The following is a 23,166-nucleotide window of genomic DNA, read 5'->3' on the forward strand; positions in this document are numbered from 1 at the left end:
ATCTTTATAAGGGCTCACTGCATGAGTGGAATTATTCAATGTCTCAAAGAAATATTTATTGCAAGTCTTCTTTATAAAAGTTATGTTATATTAAGTCATAAAAGGTCATTGTCAGCAGTACCTTGCGCACCTTTATGAGCAGAGACATCTATGAAATATCCCCTCAGGATTAATAATAAAAAAAGAGTATTTAATATAAAATTATTGAAGGTTAAGGTAAATGTGTTGTCGAGATGTACATGCAGGCATGTACAGAAAAAAATTATGGACCATAGTATAGTCGTAGATATAGTCACATTGTATCCTACAAGGTGATATGTTTTAATGCGTATTTCATTTTAAATACATTTTGCCATGAAGAATGAAAGCATTTTTATTTTACACAAACTCTACAGTGTGCCTTGGATTAGTTGTTTGAAGGGAACTTGCAATTAATACTTTTTTGAGACATAAGAGTATTCCACCCTTGCAATGAGCCCTTTTAAAGGCTCTTATTTTGATATACTTGTATATAATGTTAATATAGAGTAATTTATGTCCCGTCTGCATGTCACATGTATTTTAGGACTTGTAATGGGCAATGGAAATCCAACATTATACATGGCACTTGATTTTTACTCACTTTCCTATATTCATACGTAATTGTATTTGCACAAGGAACCTGAACCTTTATTTATTTTAACATTGATGTTATCAATATAAGGAATCATATTCTAATGGTATGTTGCATACTTTACACAGATATTTAACCATGGTCAACAAGTCAATATCAGAACAAGCCAACAGACGTTTACCAGTTCTGACTGTTAAATTACCTTTTTTGTAATTGTCAAATAAAAATAATTATTTTCACATTCATCACAATTTATCAGAGCAAAAGACTAGCGATTGTTACACCCTGAAAAGGGGAGAAATCAATAAAGGTTACACCCTGAAAAGGGGAGAAATCAATAAAGGTGCTCGGACACGATGCTTTCTCTGTGGCAGCTTCATTGAGAATGAGGCATCGTGGCCGTGAGCTCCCCCTTCCGGCCGCTGCAGGCATGACTAATCAACCCCCAGTGTCCTCTCTCAAAAAGGCTCAACAAGTCGATCATAGATTAACTACTAAATTTACCCTGTTAACCTTTTTAACATTTTCTAATAAAAATCAATCTATCACACGATCAGTCTGTCCCCAGGCTGAGGTTACAGTGTTACCATTATTTTCAACTGAGGTTGGCAGTGATTAAGATATTATTTTTTGTACTGTTGTTGTGGTAAAGTGAAGACTTACATACAAGCTGAAAAAAGGAATTGTGGCAAGTTTATAGTTACATTTTTGGGTGAAAGCATTGGATCAAGATTGCCATCACTTGAAGGATGCAACTAGCGAGGCTTAAAAATGAATCAAGGCACATGGGTCTGGTAAGGTAGCATGAAGCAGTAAGTTTGACCGATACATTTCTATCACATTCACTACTTAAATCCTTAAGGCGATATATAATCTTCTTAATTGTCTGCCCCATACAGTATATGCACATTAAATTACATTGGTCTATCACACGTCATGAGCTCATAACTCCAGAGTAAATAACCCTTAAAAAACCAAAGGAAAAGGAGAGAGCACACGCCTGCTGTGAGATTACATTACATTACAGTCATTTTATCCAAAGCGACTTACAGGAAGTGTATTCAACATAGGTATTCAAGAGAACTACTAGTCACCAGAAGTCATAAGTGCATCTCCTTTCTTAAACAAGCATCTTAAAGCATAAACCAGAGCAAAAGTACAGTGCAGAGGCACTTTCACTGCCCTGTAGGCTAGCACCAGAGTCTTAAACTGGATGCGAGCTCTTACAGGGAGCCAGTGTACAGAACGGAGAAGGGAAGTTGTGTGGGAGAACTTGGGGCGATTGAACACCAGACGTGCTGCAGCTTTCTGGACGAGCTCCAGAGGTCTGATGGCCGACGCCGGGGCTCCGGCAAGTAGTGAGTTGCAGTAGTCCAGGCGGGAGATGACCAGAGCCTGGATGAGCACCTGCGCCGTCTCCTCAGTGAGGAAGGGGCGAATCCTCCTGATGTTGTAGAGGAGGAATCTGCAGGAGCGTGTGACCGATGCAATGTTTGCTGAGAACGACAGTTGGTCGTCCAGGGTCACACCCAGATTCCTCACAGTCCGAGTTGGCGTCACCACGGCATCATCAATGGTGATGGACAGGTCTCGGTGCGGGCAACCCTTCCCCGGGAGGAACAGTAGCTCGGTTTTGTCCAGGTTGAGCTTCAGGTGGTGTGTCGCCATCCCCTTCGAGATGAGCTACACCACATTATCAGTGTATTAAATCACTGTTTAAACATCTAACAGTTCCTTTAGAGTACATGCAAATGTATTCCAAATCGACTAAAACAAACAAAATACAACTGAAAAGTTGTAGTCAGCACACAACGGTAAAACCCAACTAAATTACATATTTTGAATAATTGTGTTTTATACAAGAAAACTAAATAGATAATAACTAGATAACAAATACATGTTAAGCACACACACACACACACACACAGAAATTCCAGTTTTTGGGGTCTCAAGCAGAGAAATGAGGAGGTCTTCACTTTTTCCATACAGAGTAGAAAAACCATCTGACACAATAGAATTAAGAATTGCACTTAACAGAATATGACAGCACTGTAAATGTATCTGCATTCTATAGTGCCCTTTTCCTGTTCAAACTTAATTCAGTCAATGTGGTTTGTTTTGCTTCATAACAACATTAGCATATACAAAACCTTAGAAGTGATAAAAAGGATACTGTTCCAAGTAGGAGGGTACAAACGCCACTTCTTTGGAGAACCCGACGGGACACGAGAGCTTTTCCAGTTCTTCTTCGTACAGACTCAGTGACTCAGTCGATGGGGAAGCCTGTTGACAAGCAGCAGGGAAACAAATGTCAGTTGATATTATATTTAACTGAGCCACAATGAAATTAAAAAGAACTCCCTTCATTAGCTTGTTTCCCTTAAATAATCTAATTTGAAACTACGTTTTATATTTAACTATCAACTATTAAGCTTAAAATTCAGAACCCTTTAATTCCTCCCATTATAACACTGCCATTCTCTCCCTGACTGATACCCAACTGGTATAACTGTGATGCGTTCCCTCCTTAAAGTATTTCCTGCCCAGACAAATACGTCAAATAGAGGATGCAAACATTTTCACAGTTTCACTGGTGCTTTAAAGATTGGTTCTCAATAAAAACAGTTTAGAAGTGATTGGAGCATCAAAAGTTTACTGACAGTTTGCACTAAACATACTCAGCAGTTACTAGAAAAGGGTAAGACTCACCTGTGTAAGATATTTCCCAGAGGGACGCAGGACCTTTATTGACATATTTAAAGTCAGAAGCAGGAACTCCCATATAGAGTCTACGGAAAGCAGTTAGGTACAGACAATTTGAACAATGACTTCTCTATTCTGCATTTATGTAATATCACAGAGTATATACTGTTTATATAAAAATATACAATGTAAAAAAATACAGAAACCTTCTTCTGGCTTCCTGGATGATGGGATTGCAGTCAGTTCATTAATTACGTAATCAAACATCTTTCCTTCCTGGACGTACTTCTTTAGCCCAGGGACACAGTCCCCAATCAGTATCTGAAACACACAACTATACGCTCAGGTTTTTTTCAATTGGAAAATCGTTTTAAATGTATAATTATAATTATATATAATAATTAGCATTGTTAACAGCGACTAATGTGTCTTCAGTCAGTTATTTTGAGCAACAGATAGTTTTGGAGGTGCCCCTCCACCTGAAGCATGTACCAGGAAGCAAGTTTAATGGGTTAGTCAGCTATTACTGGGCTCAACTCTGAGTCATCATTCCTACAGAACCCTGATCGGGACAAAAGTTTACATTAAATTGACTATTAATAAAGATCAATAGATATTTTTACAAGTAGGTTGGTGGAACCATAGACTGTACATAAGAAATGGACTCGTCGTCACGTCATCCATTGTTTTGTGGTTTTGTGGTTTCGAAGCCTCAAGTTCGGCATTTTGGCCATCGCCATTTTGGATTTTGGCCATCTCCATATTGTTTTTTTTGCAACCAGTGAACAGAAGTTATCATATTTGGACTGCAGAGGAGTAATGCAGTAGTAGAGATGCCGTATACGGCTTTGGTAGCGGCCTGTCAATCACATGGTAGCCATGCCCTAAAGCCTACTTCACTTTATGGTCTATTTTACTCTAAATGGGACCTTAAAATACTAAATGGAAATCATGCTGTATTTAAGACTTGGAACTAGCGATTGAGATCATGAACTCATGGTTACAATGTTTACTAATGCAATAAATCAAGTGAGAGTAGGGTCATTTCCTCATAGACTTCCATTCAATCAGACTTCTTTTTGCAAGAGGAGTCGCACAATGATGGACATTAGAGAGAATGCAAGTTTAAGACACTTTGCAATGGCTTCACTTTTCAGAACAGGAGGTTTCTGCGTGGGTAGAGATATCTTGCTGTTTCATGCTTTCCTTTGAGTCCACCCTGGATTTAAAACAAATATTTGAACAAACTTGGGGATAGCTAAAAAAAACAATATATCCATCATTGCGTTTGGAGCTGCATTTCAATTGCTCAAAGATTCTTCATTCCTGAGAGGGCTCCTGAAAGTGTTGATGCTTTTTACACTCTTTCTCCATCACTGCAGCTCAGAATAACATGAGGTGATAATTGGAAAGTAAAATTATTGGAAAATAATCCTCACAATTAATGAGCTACGATAATAAATGCAAAGTTTGTTAAAATATAGCTTATCCGGCATAACCTCGCTCAGATTGGAGAGTTGGATTGGAGATGGTCACTGGTTTTTTTCATATTGTGGATGCACACGAGGATGCACATGCATGTATGATGCTTTACACAGTTCAACCAATATTTTCACACTGATTAACAGGTTTCATGATCTGCTGTCTATTCACAATTTTTAATAGAGAGAGCCCAAAAAAACACTGATCAACAGGTGGTGATAACTGGCCAAGATATGCTGCAATGCTCAGGGAAAGACGACTGCAAGCCGGTAAAGATCTAAAGAATGCTGGATTTAAATAACAGAATCTGTTTTGTAAAATGTTAAATGAAGACAATGAAATTAACTTAACAGATTTGTTAGAACCTGTTTGTTCACGAGAAAAACCCAAAGGTTATTCAGGTGAACATTACATTACATTACATTACAGTCATTTAGCAGACGCTTTTATCCAAAGCGACTTACAGGAAGTGTATTCAACATAGGTATTCAAGAGAACTACTAGTCACCAGAAGTCACAAGTGCATCTCCTTTCTTAAACAAGCATCTCAAAGCATAAGCCAGAGCAAAAGTATAGTGCAGAGGCAGATTACTACGAAAACAATAATTGCAACAGACTAATCCGAATATAGTAAGTGCTACAAACTACTACGAATAGGATAAGTGCAGTAAACAAATACAAATTCAATAAGTGCAGCGAACTGATACGAATACAGTAAGTGCAGCAACTAATACGAGTGCAATAAGTGCTACGAGGAAGGCTCCGGGTAGTACTTCCTGAAGAGGTGAGTTTTCAGCCTGCGCCTAAAGATGGGCAGCGACTCTGCTGTCCTGACGTCAGTGGGGAGTTCATTCCACCACTGAGGGGCCAGGACAGAAAAAAGCTGTGACCGGGTGGATCGGCCGCAGGGACCTCTGAGCGACGGGGCAACTAATCGCCCCGAGGCAGCAGAGCGAAGTGGTCGGGCAGGGGTGTAGGGCTTGACCATGGCCTGGAGATAGGAAGGAGCTGTTCCTTTCACTGCCCTGTAGGCTAGCACCAGAGTCTTAAACTGGATGCGAGCTCTTACAGGGAGCCAGTGTAGAGAACGGAGAAGGGAAGTTGTGTGAGAGAACTTGGGGCGATTGAACACCAGACGTGCTGCAGCTTTCTGGACAAGCTCCAGAGGTCTGATGGCCGACGCCGGGGCTCCAGCAAGTAGTGAGTTGCAGTAGTCCAGGCGGGAGATGACCAGAGCCTGGATGAGCACCTGCTCACTGAACCAATGTGAGGCTCAGTGAAGAGCCAATAGATTTATGGCAGTAACATATTGATATTCATTCAGCACTCACTTGGTAACAGTCTCCCTCCAGGTTGTCGAGAATATTGCCACAAGTTGCTCTCATGGACTTTCTGCTCGCGTTGATCACCTTCTGGTCAATGTGCAGACTTTGTAAAGGAATGATCAATCAGGTGCAGATGAACAATAATACATATAAGTAAAAGCTGTGATAGATTTATTTATGTGATAGATACATTTGTCTTGGGGAAAAAATACAAAGTCACAGGGCAGGAATAAAAAAGGTTCACCAGAACAGAACGCATTAAGGATATTTCCAACACGGTGACCATCTTTGGCTTTTGTTTGACGAGGTCAAAAAGGAGGCCTCCATCACCTCCTCCTAATATCAGCACCTCTTTTCCAGTATAAGACTCTCTTCCACTACCCATGATGGCTTGGTTGTAGACCAAATCACACTCTGCCAAGTCTGTAAGGCAAAATAATCATTTACACACTAAATAATTAATCAATTCTAATAATATAAACTAACACAATAATCATCATCAAATTAACTGATGCAGGTTTAATCTTGTACTTGTCACTTGGTTGGAGCCAAACTCTATGTTGTGTCTCAACATGAGAAACATGCCCTTTTTAGTTGTGTCATATTTACTTACTTAAGTCATCCTTGAGTATTATGATATTTCCATACTGCTTTGAGTGCAGTATCTTTATGTTTTGGAATGCAGAATCCTCTTCATACACCAACCGGTCCATATCATACTCAACCAGTCTGCCGTCAGTTGTGGGCCAGTACCGGTCCACTTCTGCTCCTCGTATGAGGGCTGGGAGCCTTTGTGTGAATGGAGAACAACGCAAATAATCAACATTACTCAAACAGGCAAGCTGTATTGAAATAACAACATGAGCTAAGCCATAAGCCTCCAGATACTTACCTTTTAATCCTTGTAATATTGCCATCCAAGATAACCTTTAGCTTCGATTCCAGTGCATTTAAGAGCTGCAGAGAAATAAACCGAGCAAGAAACTCCATAAAAGCTCATTGGCACAATATTTCTTGTCAAATAGTGAGCTAGATCATAGTGCTACATCTGCAGTGCTCTACCAGCCATATCATTTCACTGAGCTCTCTATCCCAAATCAAAAATGTTTGATTATGTAGAATATAAGCTCAGTGGCAAACACAAGTTTAAGATACCTTCATGTTTTGTTCAGCAAGATAATCTTCACAAATGAACACCACTTTTATTATTTTAGAGGCTTGAATGCCATCGGCAGAAGTAAATAGCTAATGGTAGAAGTATACACAACGAGGCAGTAAAGACGGACTTTGCAGCGTGATGACATTGTATAGTCTCATTTAGACACTTGATATCAAACGCCTTTTTGAAAGACGTGCAAAAGCTTCAAATTTACAAGAGGGGTATTTACTGATGTGTTACATATCGTAGAACAGAACAAAACTTAAGCTTGTGTTAACCACAGACCTTATTTCAGGTACTTAAGCAGAAACCCATTAAAACATTTTTGTACAAGGTGGTTTAAGGTAAAGCTATCTATTAAGATCCTTATAATAAGCATATGTTAATAGGTAATAAAGGCCCTTATAAGTCCTAGTAAGATGCTTATTGACATAATAATGTGTTAATAAGGTTAATAATAGCACCATAAACACTTTTATTGTTAGATAAGAAAATAATAGGCATTTATAAGGAACTTGTAAACAGTTTACAAACTGCTTCAAAACAGTAATAAAAGACTTGTGAGTTTCTTCTAATTGATTATAATAATTGGATGCTTTAATGCTTTATTGAGATTAATTAATGCATGCTTAATTGCGCGTTTAATAGCAGTTAACTTTTCACTTATTGACAGTGCTTTTCACATTTTATAAACGTGATATAAAACATCACTAGTCACATCAACAACAAAGAATTGTGAAATTGCATAAACATATTTCGAACATATTTTGCTTCAATATACAATGTACCTCAATGGTGACATATACTGTAATTGTAGTAATAATTGTCACTATTTTTATTTTCATATAACTGTTTAAGACTGTTTCATAGAACGCTCTTTTTTTGTGGCCACACGATTATTTTATCACCTACATTGTCTACTTGTGTAATGTCATCCTCTTCATAACACTGCAGATCAACAGTGACCAGCCCATGGGAGTGCACACGCAGAATAGCAAGCCTGAGAAATGAAGTGGTAAAGATAAAGATATGACACAAAGCAATAAAGTGAGTAGAACATGTTAATTAACTGAAACTTAAATTTACCCAAAATGTTCTAAAGTCTTCAAAATCTAAAGCATTAATACAGATGCATTCAGACAGACCTGCAAGAGTTGTGTGACAAGCTGAAAAACCTGTCACCTGGAATGCATTGAATACAAACTCACTTGCTCGTTCAACTATATACGCCTGAAGCCTCATTCACACCTTAATATTAACCAGACGGTAAGCTAACTAAGAGCACCTCCATTCTCAGCTATTTAACATAAAATTATAGGTTAGCCTGTGGCAGTATCATAGTCTAATTTTCACATATATGCAGAACAGTAAACTAATATTATAATATTAAAGCTTTATTTAATCAAAAAGAAATAATGCAGGAAATAAAATGTGTTTCTCTTACCAGCCATTCTTGCCTACAAGTGTAGCAAGGTATCCATGGCCATTTGTTTCATGGACAGTCTCTGTCATCTCCTGCTCCTGAAATATGGACAGTAGATCAGGAACTGTCGAAGCAGAGTCCACTGGGAAAAGAGAGAGGGTAGAACAATAAATAATAATGATAGTAATTAAAACCAATATGTTTTCCCCCATTGATTATTTGCATCAGTAGTGAAAGAAGTACTCAAATGCAAAAAGTAAGAAGAGAAAATGAGATGAACTGATTTTTCTGTGGACTTGCTAGTGAACCAACATTACACTTGTTTTTGGAGATTACAAATAAATGATTGTATTTTGGTCCTACTGTTATTTAACTACTGTAAATATTTGGAACATTTGAGATGAGCTGTCTGTTTTTTATGATCTTTAATAGCACAATTTCACATTAAAGTAATTTGTATAACAGAAAAACTTTATTTAAGCTAATTATAAAGTATATTAATAATACTTATTTTGACTACTCAGAAATCTACGAAACCCCAAGCCTTAAAGACTCTTGATGTACATACAATGTACAATTGTATGAACTGCAGAACCATTTTCTTCTCACTTTTTTGTTATAATTAATTTCCCCCTAACCCTGACCCTTGGCATTTGTCAATTGTTATTTGTTATTACACAGTTTTGCAATAAAGAAATCCCATACAGAATATACAAAAATAAAGATAATAATAACATGCACTCATCTTACCTGCTGTAGAGAGCTTGAAGTCAAGAGTATAGTGTTTCATTGCCATGTCAGCAGTATAGTGTTTCATTGCCATGTCAGCAGTTATCAATGCTTGGGAGCAGGCAGCTTGTGAGTATTTATCAGTAGAGACAGAGTGAGGATCCTGCTACTACGGCCAAATAAGAAAAAAACCGGGAGTGGCAACCAGTTTGAAATGATTTAAAAAAAAAAAAATTCTTGAATGGACCTGTCAGTCCTAACTTTAGGACTCCCACGTTTTTCATTCATTTGTCAAAATTGCATCTTAAATTTTATCATTACAGAGTCATTGTTGACATACTAGTTAAACTCTTATGTGCACGTATGTTTTTTTATTTCCAGTGTGGAAATAGAAAAAATGAAGGGCAGGGTGTGGAGGGGCATTGGCATGTAAAAGGCCTGTAGAGACACAGTCTACAGTCCCTGACAAAAGTCTTGTCACTTATCCATTTTGTAGAAACAACAGCTTATAACCTGACTTTTAATTTTTCCATTGGTTTTAGAAATGGCTCATATGAAAGCTAAAACCCTCCCAAATTATGTTTAATATACTAAAATAAATTTGCTTCACTGAAGAAAGATTGATCATTTAATGAACACAGAAAGGTCAGATTTTGGCAAGACAAAAGTTTTGTCGCCTACAGAGAGTAATGTGAAAATTGAACAAATAATTTACTTCAAATACAAAAATATGTTGCATAACATCAGTGAATTAAGTAGTGGTGCTGTGAGATCCATATTTAATATCTTGTATGACTTCCATGAGCTTGAAGGACTGCATCCATGCGGTTCGACAATGATTCATACAATTTATTGATGAAGTCATCAGGAATAGCAAAGAAAGCAGTCTTACATGCCTCCCAGAGTTCATCAAGATTCTTTGGTTTCGTCTTCCATGCTTCCTCTTTCATTCTACCCCAGACATGCTCAATGATGTTCATGTCTGGTGACTGGGCTGGCCAGTCCTGGAGCACCTTGATCTTCTTCGCCTTGAGGAACTTTGATGTAGAGATGGAAGTATGCGATGGAGCACCATCCTGCTGCAAAATTTGACCCCTTGTATGGTTGGGAATGTAAGAGGTAGCTAATACTTCTTGATATTTTAGGCTATTGATATTGCCTTCCACCCTGCAAATCTCTCGCACACCCCCATACTGGATGTAACCCCAGACCATGATTTTTCCGCCACCAAACTTAACTGTTTTCTGGGTGAATCTCGGATCCATGCGGGCTCCAGTAGGTCTCCTGCAATATTTGCGGCGGCTGTGATGTAATTCAACCGAAGATTCATCTGAGAAATCCACCTTCTGCCACTTTTCCAGCGTCCATCCTTTTATCAGGCTATGGGCCTTGGCAAATGCCACACGTTTTTTTTAATTGCCTTTTGTTTAGTGCTGGTTTCTGGGCACTGATTCGACCATGGAGGCCATTTCGAGACAGAATTCTACAAACTGTCCTGGTTGACACGGGGACTTGAGGTGACCAGGCCTGGTGGAGCTCTGCTGCAGTGGAAAAGGGGCTGGCCTTGGATTTTCGAGCCAACAAACGGTCCTCCCGAGCAGTTGTCTTACGGGGTCTGCCGGACCTGGGCTTGTCAAAAACATCTCCAGTCTCTTCAATGAATGCTAAATATGGCTGTTAGCATCTGATAAGTTAGCAAAAGAAAATGCGTTTACTTTTTGCAAATATAACTGAGAACAAGAGTCGAGACATGTTCCCCAAAAAACACTTTTAATTGTAGAGGTCACAGAAAGTATCTCAAGTGGGACAGAACAGCATTTGGTGAAATTATATTGAATAAATAAATGTAACTGAGTCCCACAGGGTTGATCACATGTGAACGTGCTGTGTACTGTATATGCAAGCTACATTCATCGTCCTTTACATGCACCCAATACAGCCTTAAAAAACTTAAAATATATTGGAGAAATCAAAAAGGTGCTAATAAAACATGACATAAAAACAGCACAAGCACAGACGTGTCATTAAAGTGGTGGAATCTTTTCCCTTTTAAAACACATTTGGACTTTTAACACTTCAGTCTCACTCAGGGTGATCACATTGCGTTGATACAATCTGAAAGAATCAAATCACATTTGAGAGGCAGTAACAAAAACAGAGCTTAAAAGCGACTCAGTTCAGCCGTGCTGAGCCTTTATATTGGTCTATCACACGTCATGAGCTCGTAACTCAAGAGTAAATAACCCTTAACAAAAACCAAAGGAGAGCGCACACGCCTGCTGTGAGATGAGCTACATCATCAGTGTGTCAAATGACTGTTTAAACATCTAACAGTTCCTTTAGAGTACATGCAAATGTATTCCAAATTGAGTAAAACAAACAAAATACAACTGAAAAGTTGTAGCCAGCACACAACGGTAAAACACAACTAAAACAGAAAGGAAGAGAAGTCAGTTTAGGGTAGAATAGTGTTAATAGAGATGGGAAATGAAAACCGCCATTGTACATTTTGGGATGTGCCAAGACTGAATGCAAAGTCAATTTTCATCTTGATTTTTCTCTCACTAACTTGACTGCTGGAGTGTTTTGCATCAGAGCTTATGAACCAAAAAAAGCCAGTTGTTGTGCAGATGTTAGCAGCAGTGAGTCAGATGTACCACACGTTCAATTGTCAATATACTGCCACGAGTGTGTGGAAATACAGTTAGTTTTGCTTAATTTCTCCAGATTTTTTACAATTTTTAAAGCCCACATATTGGATAAATCCAAACTTTGTGTTGCATCTTATTTTCATCTGACATTCAGTCTGAACCCACCGGTAAGGCTACAGCAGTAATGGGACGAGCATTCACATTCCAGTTGTTGGGGATTCAGCAGAGAATTGAGGAGGTCTTTACTTCTTCCATACGGTGTAGAAGACCCATCTGACACAATAGAATTAAGGATGTACGCAACAAAGTATGATAGCATGCAAACATGTACAGTATTTCATTAGGTCCATTCAGGAATGTATGAACTATTGATCTCAAAACATTCCAGTTCATCACAACTTGACTCGCATTTCTATCGGTTATGATAACACTATTATAAGTGATGTTTGTGAATTCATGCACACCAATAGCAAATGGAATATGGAAAAAACATTTTTGTAAATTAGTTCAGTGATTGTGGTTTGTTTTTTTTGAGCTTCATTATAACATATCAAAAACCTTAAGACGTTCTAAAAGGATACTGCTCCATGTAGGAGGGTACACACACCACCTCTTTGGAGAACCCCACGGGACACGAGAGCTTCCCTAGCTGTTCCTCGTACAGTCGCAGTGACTCAGTCATGTTCTCGGCGTTACCCTGGTGACCAGTAGCAAACAAAAATAATGTAACATGACACACAAACTAATGTTTTTTTGGGGGGGGTTTAAATGGAAGTGATGCATTTCAATGCGTAGTCACAATCAAATGAAAATGACTTCTCCCCTTCTTAGCCAGTTCCTTTCCATTAAATAGACCTATTTGACAATTTGAAACTCAATTTTATAATAAAATGGGGACCATGAAGCTTAGACATAAGAAGAATTTAACCCTTATAATCTATGGGCGCCTGAGAGCAATAGAGCAGGCGGAGCAGCTGAATCCAGACTTGGGGGAGCAAATTTTTATTGCATACCCACTTTTATTTTTAAACATTTGAGTGAGTTTGGCTGAATTATCGTTATACATCGCCATTTTCTTATTTGAACAGGGTGAGTCAAAGTAGCTCCAACTGTCAAACAGAACGGACCAATTGCGGATCTCCTGCGATGTCGGTAACCTACCCAACCTGTCTGGACACACAGACACCATCTGGTTTACAAGGCTTTGCGGGTGTGACTTCTTAGAAACGCACAAACAATTTTGCGTGGTAAATAGAGTCCTGTGGTAAACACAGTTAACCTGTTTCAACAGGAAATACAGCAATGAGCTGAAGAAAAATACTCTGAAGATGCCGTGTCACTGGGGGTTCGAAGCCTGGTCAGAGGATACTAGGTTGGACCAGCCCTAGTATCCTGACACAACATTATTAGCAGTTACTCAAAACGACTCACCTGTGTTAAATATTTCCCCGATGGATGCAGGACCTTCATCGACAGGTCTAAGATTAGACGCAGGAACTCCCATGTAGAGTCTACGACAAGCAGTTAGACAGGTTCAAACAAAGGTTTATGAAGTGTGCGTAGATTTCACAATAAAATCATTGTTATTAAATCATTTTATTGTTGAAATCTTTCAAATGAACCAAATTTTACAAATACCAATAACAATGTGAGGTCAACACACCTTAAAAGGTTCAACATATTTTGAAATATTTTGGTTTTTTTCATCAGTTTCGACTAAGTATTGCTGTATTTAGTATGAACTAGTGTTGTATTCCAGTCGCTATACGTTTATTTAATGGTATGCAATGTAATGTTTATACATTTGATTTTATGCATTTAAATATTAAAAAAAAAAAAAGTTATTTTCAATTGTCTTGAGCTGGTGTTTCTTTATGAATATATCAAAATAAGACTTAATTGTTGCTCAATCACAATCCATTACAGTCTGTCTATCTAATCAATCCATTGCACTGTAGCCTGTTCTAGTTGCTATGTTCTGAACATGATTACTATGATAATATTTACTACTTTAACAGAGACTTTTGACTTGCATTCATTTTTTGTATTTGAAGTAAAAAGGCAATTATTCAGCCATAATCCTGTCATTATTCATGTTGTCAGGTGGCACAACTGGTAGACGTCAGGTGGTGCAAGCAGATAAAACATTAATTTAGAGCAATAAATAATAGGTTTAAGTGACCAAATAGTTGATAACTATAATGTTAATAGATATTGTATGTGTTCATTTGTATCATTATTTTTATCATTTTAAATGTAAAATCAGATGCTTATGATACCAAAAAAAATAGAATGCAATGATCTCAAAACACATCAACAAAATAGATATGTGTTAGGCACTGTAGACACGCTAAGGGATACTTGCCCAAGATTTCAGTTAAGATGAATGGTAGGAAATGATATATATTTTAACAAATGTTTGGTTGTGCCACCTGACATTTTTTAGCCAGTGAAGTTCATACAAAGATTATAAGATAAAAAAAAAAAAAAGATAGAAACCTTCTTCTGGCTCCATGGATATTGGGATTGCAGTCAGGTCATTAATTACGTAATCAAACGTCTTTCCTTCCTGGACGTACTTTTTCAGCACAGGGACACAGTCCTCTACTAGTATCTGAAATGCAGAAGACGAGAAGAATCAACCTAACTTTCCTCTCAAATTTCTTTCATTTGGAAAATATGATAAATACACAACTTACTCTTGTCACAAATTCAGTATTCAGCACTCACTTGGTAACAGTCTCCCTCCAGGTTGTCGAGAATATTGTCACAAGTTGCTCTCATGTACTTTTTGCATGCGTTGATCACCTTCTGGTCAATGTGCAGACTTTGTAAAGGAATGATCAATCAGGTGCAGAGGTAATATTACACATATAAGTAAAAGCTGGGATAGAAAACTACATTTGCCTTAGTGAAAAAATAAATAAAAAGGTCACAAGACAGGAATAAAAAAGGTTCACCAGAACAGAACACATAAAGGATATATCCAACATGGTGACCATCTTTGGCTTTTGTTTGACCATCTCAAAGAGGATGCCTCCATCACCTCCTCCTAATATCAGCACCTCTTTTCCAGTAAAAGTCTCTCTTCCACTACCCATGATGGCAAGGGTGTAGGCCAGGTCACTCTCTGCCAGGTCTGCAAGGTAAATGATTCATTTATGCACAAAAATAATTGTTGCATTTTTATAAATAATACAAACTAACACAATAATTATCATCAAATTAACTGATACAGGTTTAATGATGTACATTACTAGGGCTGCCATGATTAGTCTGTGGTATCGATGACGTCATTCCATTGTAAATTGACGCATGCTTTTTTTAAATTGTTTGTCCTTGAAGCTGCTCAATATAACTGAATAACTGTTTAAGGGAAAACGGTAGATTTCCAAGCCATTCGGTTCCATGTTTTTGTGTAATTTATTGACACACTGCAAACAGTCTGTATTTAAGATTTCTGTGGTACCGTATGTCTTTTAGTTTGGTGCTGCATTAAACCGTGACAAAGGTCAGTTTGAATTTTTTGAAGGGAAAATTAAGTACTTAAAAGTTAAGATTTTCTGAAAATAGTCAAAAGATTAGAAAGTTTGCCTTTGATGGCAGCCCTATAAATTACACTTTTAAAATAGCTTATGTCAGTTGATGGAGCCAAACTGTATCTTTTGTCTCAAAATGAGACACATGGCATGTATTTTAGTGTTGTATACACTTACTTAAGTCATTATCGAGTATTAGAGTATTTCCATACTGCTTTGAGTGCAGTATCTTTATGTTTTGGAATGCAGAATCCTCTTCATACACCAACCGGTCCATATCATACTCAACCAGTCTGCCGTCAGTTGTGGGCCAGTACCGGTCCACTTCTGCTCCTCGTATGAGGGCTGGGAGCCTTTGTGTGAATGGAGAACAACGCAAATAATCAACATTACTCAAACAGGCAAGCTGTATTGAAATAACAACATGAGCTAAGCCATAAGCCTCCAGATACTTACCGTTTAATCCTTGTAATATTGCCATTTAAGATAGCCTTTAGCTTCGATTCCAGTGCATTTAAGAGCTGTGGAGAAATAAACCGAGTCAGAAACTCCATAACAGTTCAAGTGCTCAACAATTTCTTGACTAGTGTGGTACTTTATTGTGCTACCAATAGGGCTAAATGAATTAGAAAATAAGTAATTGCGATTATTTCGTCTGAAATTGCAATATGATCCACAATAATAGAGGAGATGACAATTTGTACATAGTTATTGTCATTTTCATTGAAAAACAGGTTTAAATGTTTTTGGTGTGTTTTTTTAAGGATCTGTACTAAACAAAGATGCTTCCTTAAGTCTGTAGAGTATGATGCGTCGGACAGGACAACTTTTAATTAAAATAATTGTTTTTTGACACACCTTTTGCCTTTAAGGATTTTTGCTCATTCTGCGATAGTTGCAAAGTTGCTGTAGGCCATATTGTGATTCAGATCAAAATTGTATTAGTTGTTTAGCCCAACTACATGGGCAGCACTTTAACCCCAACATAAAGGCTGTGTAGAATGCAGCAGACATATCTTTTCTCTGTGTTCTGCATGCATCCATTGGTTTTACACAGCAATTAGAGGCACAGTTGTACTTTTAGAGGACTGCAAAATATGCCAACTATTTGAAAGTGCATGTTTGCGCACCTGAGGCAAGTGGACAACTCGTTCAGGCAATAATATAGGACATAATGATGTCTCGGTCACATATCCAAATGCTATTTAAGAAGGTTAAGTTCCATGCGGTTTTTACTTGCAATCATTTTCTGGCACAGACTTTTATGTCTGCAGGAAACACTGCAGGTAGGTTTATAGTAAATAGAGTCATAAGTGATAAAAAAAAGAAATGATTACATTCCCTGACAAGCTTGAACGTTAATAACATGAAATGACACATTCTGCACTGTGGGACTTCCTGTGTGTTTGGGGTTTTAGGTAATGGTATTAGTATTGTGTTGATTAAATCACCTACATTGTCTACTTGTGCAATGTCATCCTTTTCATAACACTGCAGATCAACAGTGACCAGCCCATGGGAGTGCACACGCAGAATAGCAAGCCTGAGAAATGAAGTGGTAAAGATAAAGATATGACACAAAGCAATAAAGTGAGTAGAACGTTTCATTTTGCAAAAAGTATTACAATGGAAAGCTTCAATACATCCACTACACCACACCTGCAGCATGATCCACCTCAGTGTGCTCAGAGTATGAACCAGACAGTCTTAATATCCCCCGCTGTGTTGAGTCATCAAACCAAGCTGTTTGGGACATACTCAGCATTCAGATGGAACTCATACTGCAAGAGTTCTTTATTTTCTATTGTGAAAACATGTCACCTTGAAACCATGGAATCCAACCTGACTTGCATTCCTGCTGACAACATCACCTGTTTTTTAGGTGAAAGTCTTTAACATATTCAAAGACATCCTGAGGCTGAAAGTAACTCCTAACTGGTGGTTATGAGAAAATTCTAAAAAACAAGGGGCCTGTCGGTCCTCGCGTTCAGCTCTGCTTCAACATTCACTGCTGGACTCACCGAGGACATATTAGTGAGGAAATCTAACTCAAGAAAAATGACGAAGGGGCTCAACCCCACTCATTGTTTCGTCTTAGTAGTGTGAGATGTGAAAGGCTAGCCAAGATTTGTCCCGCAAAGCCCTGACAGCAAACTGTCACTGTTTGTGATACATCATAAACTACCAAGAAGAGAGAAACACTTTATGGTTATATATAAGAAACAAAAAGGCACGGTTTATATGTAGTTTCACTTAACATCTTAACAAAACAAATATATTTTATTTATATTTTAAATGGCTAAATTATTAATAACCAGAGGGTAAGAGAACTAAGAGAACCTCCATTCTCAGCTATTTAGCATCAAATTCTAGTTTCCATGTGGCAGTATTAAATTCTTATGTGCACATATATATATATGTGGGTCATTGACGGATAAGGCTTCTAAATTAAGGCTTTCAAATTGGATGTAATGCATATTTTTATGCGTGGAACAAGGTTGTTTATTTAATGTTACCATTAAATAAATGCATAGCGACTGGAATACAACACTAGTTCATACAAATACAGCAATACTTAGTCGAAACTGATGAAAAAAAACACTTGAATGACTTTGGAACTAGGGACAAAATATGTCAAAACATGTTGAACCTTTTTTTTGGGTTGGATAACTTTTAAAATGTACCATACTTTTGCTAGTTTGTCATCATTACCAACCCTGGCTTTAACCTAAAACGATTTAAAAATTCAGTATATAATCTTAGATTTTGAAATATAATATCATAAAGTGACATTCCTTGCGGTTGCGCCACCTGACATTCTGGTTGCACTGAGCTGTTTTTTTGAAATTTCCAAACACACAAAACAAAAACAAAGCTTTAAGTTATTTTTAAAAAAATTGGGGAAGTAAATATTTTTTCTCTTACCAGCCATTCTTGCCTATAAATGTACCAAGGTATCCATGGCCATTTGTTTCATGGACAGTCTCTGTCATTTCCTGCTCCTGAAATATGGACAGTAGACCAGGAACTGTCGAAGCAGAGTCCACTGGGAAAAGAGAGAGGGTATCACAGTTAGCCTGGCGAGATCGTCTTAGATCTCCGCGGTTGTTACTGCATGAACTTCTTTAATGTTAAGATTCTAACTATTAGAGACAAAATAAATAATCTCCTGCTGTACCGATCTATCCTCAAATATAGGAACCTTAGAAAAGCTGTAAAACCTGATGTATATTTAGACTGCTTTTCTTCCATCAACCTTCACCAACACTAACAATTTCTACATCCAAACCTTCTACCTGTCTCCCGATCCCGACTAGGCCGCTTGGACCAATTCTATTCACCTTATATATGCCTTCATTAGGAAATATTATCAAAAAAAAAAACATGATGCAGATGATACCCAATCGTATCTATCGATCAAGCCAGACAAAACCTTCCAGTTCGCTAAACTTCAAGCATGCCTTAATTACCTGGATCCTAAATCCAAAAACCTGGATGACCTGCAACTTCCTGATGTAAACTCAGAAAAAAATGATTCTAGTAGGCCCAGAACACCTCCGAAAATTCTCCCACATAAAATACAATTCAGGTATTGCCTTTTTTCACCTACGTAAAATTGCAAAAATCCGACAAATCCGGTCTCAAAGAGATGCAGGAAAATATTTCATGCTTTTGTTATGTCTAGACTAGATTATCTAGATATGATAAGCATTGAATGTTTTGTATCTCCGTTATGTTTATTCTCTATACGTGACATCTATTGAATTTTTCCTGTTTTGATGCGAGGGTTATGGGACAGAGGATGTCGTATGCTGTACAGATTGTGAAAGCCTTCTGAGGCAAATTTGTGATCTTGGATTTTGAGCTACACAAAATAAATGTAATTGAATTGACTATTAAAAAGGACAATACCCACTTCATCCACATCCTGCTCACCCTGCTGCCATCTGGCAAAAGATAAAGAAGTATCATCTGCCACTAGACTACTGTAGTTTACTATCTTATTTTTCTCAGGCTGTGACACTCCTTAATTAAAATAATCAAGAAGTACTACCCTGAGCCTTCCACTTAGCACTTATTGTAATCGTATTAGTTTGTTTATTGTATTCGTATTAGTTTGTTTCTGTACTTTTGCTCTGGTTTATGCTCTTAGATGCTTGTTTAAGAAAGGAGATGCACTTATGACTTCTGGTGACTAATAGTTCTCTTGAATACCTATGTTGAATACACTTATTGTAAGTCGCTTTGGATAAAAGCGTCTGCTAAATGACTGTAATGTAATGTAATTCAACCTCCAATCTCATTATATTAACATAATGCAGTGTTATTTGTATCTTTCTTATGTAGCAGAATGGGAGTATGAAATTGCACTTTGTTGCACAACACTGTTGTACAATAAAAAAATCAATAACCTTGTAACCTTAAGAAGAATTTGGACAGAATTTCTTTCCTTGAAATAGAGTATTTTTTTTTATATGTTGGTAATGTGAGATTAGTCCATCATGTAATTTAAAACCAAGGTATAGTTAATTTTTAATTATCATATAACGTTAGTCACATACTTCATAATTGGTGATTATAGTAAAACAAGTAACTTAAAGCTTGACTTTAAGCCAACTTGAACCTGCCTCTGCATCAGTCCACTCACTGGAGTTCGCCTGAACGCGTTGCTAGCACGCTCAACACAAAAAAACTACAAAAATGGCGGAAAATGCGCTGCTTCCTGTGCGACCGTGCTGGATTGAACACACTTTATTCACAATGAGGTATTGAGAGCAATGAGACCGAATAGACGTCAACTTAAAAAAAAAAAAATGTAACATATAACACAACACCATGTAAGTGACATTAGATATGTTAAGTTCAATGACTTTCCACCATTACCCCCGACCTGTCCAAAAATATACATGCATATGCCATTATCAAACATGTTGCATCAAAATCGATACAGCGTTACTGTTTTTGAAGGGCAGTAATGTACTAGCAGTGGTTAGCATGCTAGCCAGCTAGCTAGCGTGCAGACCTGTTTTTTTTTTTGTTTGTTTTTTTGAATGAGCCGGCTGTACATCTTACCTGCCGTAGAGAGCTTGAAGTCGAGGGTGTAATGTCGCAGTGCCATGTCTGAGTGCAACCGTCATCCATGCCTGGAAATAGGCAGGCTGCGAGTATTTATCTGCAGAGACAGAGGGAGGGCCCTGCTACCACTGCTTCAACCACTGCCCCCTACGCCAAATCAGGAACTGTGCGGCCGTGATGGAGTGACAGAGCAGAGAGTAAGAACACGGGACGAGAGAGAAATCTTCCTCCGTTGTTTATATGGGTTTTTTTGTTTTTTTTTAATCATTGACGCTCTTCGCGGAATGGTGAAGGTATACTCCAGTAGATCCAAATTACGATTACTCTTTTATTAATATTTATTAGTTAGTTTTACATTCACTTATTTATTAGAATGTTAATATTGTCACAGAAGAGACACGCATGGTTTGTTGGAAAAAAATAAAACTCATTTTGATCTTGGGATCCAAAACCAGGGAAACAAATGTTTTTTGAAAAATTATGAGGAAAAACAGGTAGAACTGACACATTTCTAAACTTCTTTTTTTATTTACATAAGTGAAATGGGCTCAATAGACATAACATTTAATCTGATTTTAACCTAACATAGATATAAAGCACAGTAACAACTAGATATTTGTAAGAAACACAGTACATGCATAAAAAGAGGATGATGCTGAGATTCAGAGGAGCATTTGTATGTTGATTTTTACACAGTCAGATGTTAACTGAAACTAAATGGAAAATCTGATGCAGATCTATTTTCATCCATTCAAGGTAATAAAATAAGAATACTCCTTCAACATTATGTAAAAATGTCTCCCATTAGTATCTCTGGTATAGGTGACATATCGTTCTGCATGGCTTGTATCAGTTTAGACTAGAGTATATACAAAGCAAATTATCCATCCATCTTCCGTTACCGCTTATCCAGTTAAGGGTCGCGGGGGTGCTGGAGCCGATCCCAGCTGTCAATGGGCGAAGGCAGGGTACACCCTGGACAGGTCACCAGTCTGTCACAGGGCAGACATATATAGACAGACAGCCATTCACACTCACATTCACACCTACGGGCAATTTCAGAGTCATCAATTAACCTTAGCTGCATGTCTTTGGACATGGAGGAACCCACGCTGACACGGGGAGAACATGCAAACTCCACACAGAAGGTTGTCCAGCCCGGGAATTGAACCCAGGCCCCTCTTGCTGTGAGGTGACAGTGCTAACCACTACACCACCATGCAGGTTTAAAGTATAGACAGTTTAAAATATGGACGAAGTCTCTGTGACGTCACCCATAGGATCTGGAGACAGCTAGCAGAGAGCAACCTGAGATGGAACCCATCTGTCACTCAAAGCAGCCAGGCCCTTAATTATGCCTAACTTTAAAAAAAATTCCCATACACTTTTCATTGACAGTGAAATAATCCTTCTCATTCATCACTTATGATCTACTAGAAGGGCCCCAACCTCTATAAAAACAAAGCAACCAGGTGCCACACCCAAGAGGAAGCTGCTGAAAATGGCAGACACAGGGCTGAAACGATGCAAATATAGTTGAGCTAGAGGCCAAGCAGGCAAAACTTGTTCCAAAAATGAGAGTGAATGTCGAGTTTGCTGTCACCCACTGGTGAATGTTTGCTTCTGGTGTCGTTGAGCGAGTGAGGAGGGCCCAACTTTGAATGTTGTATTGTTGTGTTCATCATAAATGCGACTCATTCTGCCTTTAAAGTATTGACTGAATTTTATGGCAACTTTTTTTTCCAAAATAAGCATATTTAATTGTAGGCTGTCATATGGTTATGTCATTTTGACTTATATTGATGACATTTAATTATATTTTTTAGCATCATTAAAGCTATCCGTATCCATAGCCTCTATGCAACGCATCATTAGAAAGAAAATCCACCACAATCAAAAGCATTAAAATCAGAGTCTGCCACTTCAAAGTCAAAGCTGTTGAAGTGAGGGGAGTCGAGTGCAGGGCTGCTGGTGTACGCTCCTGCTGGTCCCATGCCAGCGAAATCCATGTTGAGTGACAGGTCAGGAGCTTTGGCTTCCAGATTAGGAAGCGAGCATGCGCCTAGGTAACCCATAGCAGAGGAAGCAGCAGCCCCTCCCATCAGCAGATAAACCGCCTTCACTGCTTGGGCATTATTGATGGTGCCATGGCGCAGACACCCTGCTGGGTGTGCACCTCCATTGTAACACTTTGTACGGGGAGAATTCCTTCCTGTTTGGATTGAGTGTTATGGAAAATTCAACATGTGACTCAACTCTTCACCCTGGTTACAAGAAACGGTTACAGACATAATTAAAAAACACACACCCTTAACTCACCTTTCTCCCTTGAGGAAGAACAAGTCATAGGCCCTGGGGAGGGTGCCTCTGTGTTGATAGGTGGAGTTGGTTGATCTTTGTCCAGGATTTGCTCAGGTACCAGATCTTGGAGTTTAATTCGTGCTGGTGGCACCTGATGTCTCTTAC

The 23,166-nt window shown here is 38.2% G+C and overlaps 1 protein-coding gene and 1 pseudogene across 1 annotated transcript; both read right to left on the reverse strand.

Moving 5' to 3' along the window:
- Positions 1–2,585: 2,585 nt before the first annotated feature.
- On the reverse strand, positions 2,586–9,501 carry LOC129114008 (spermine synthase-like; annotated as a pseudogene).
- Positions 9,502–11,187: 1,686 nt separating this feature from the next.
- Positions 11,188–20,892, reverse strand: LOC129113641 (spermine synthase-like). Its single transcript, XM_054626050.1, has 11 exons — positions 20,698–20,892; positions 18,550–18,670; positions 17,080–17,167; positions 16,081–16,145; positions 15,802–15,977; positions 15,070–15,224; positions 14,816–14,905; positions 14,585–14,699; positions 13,517–13,596; positions 12,667–12,782; positions 11,188–12,358 (listed from the first exon to the last, which is right to left on the reverse strand). Exons 1-11 carry the CDS (start codon positions 20,741–20,743, stop codon positions 12,328–12,330), a joined length of 1,083 nt encoding a protein of 360 aa, XP_054482025.1. The 5' UTR covers positions 20,744–20,892; the 3' UTR covers positions 11,188–12,327.
- Positions 20,893–23,166: the final 2,274 nt, after the last annotated feature.

This window comes from Anoplopoma fimbria, chromosome 24, assembly GCF_027596085.1.
Source record: "Anoplopoma fimbria isolate UVic2021 breed Golden Eagle Sablefish chromosome 24, Afim_UVic_2022, whole genome shotgun sequence".
Lineage (NCBI taxonomy): Eukaryota > Metazoa > Chordata > Actinopteri > Perciformes > Anoplopomatidae > Anoplopoma > Anoplopoma fimbria.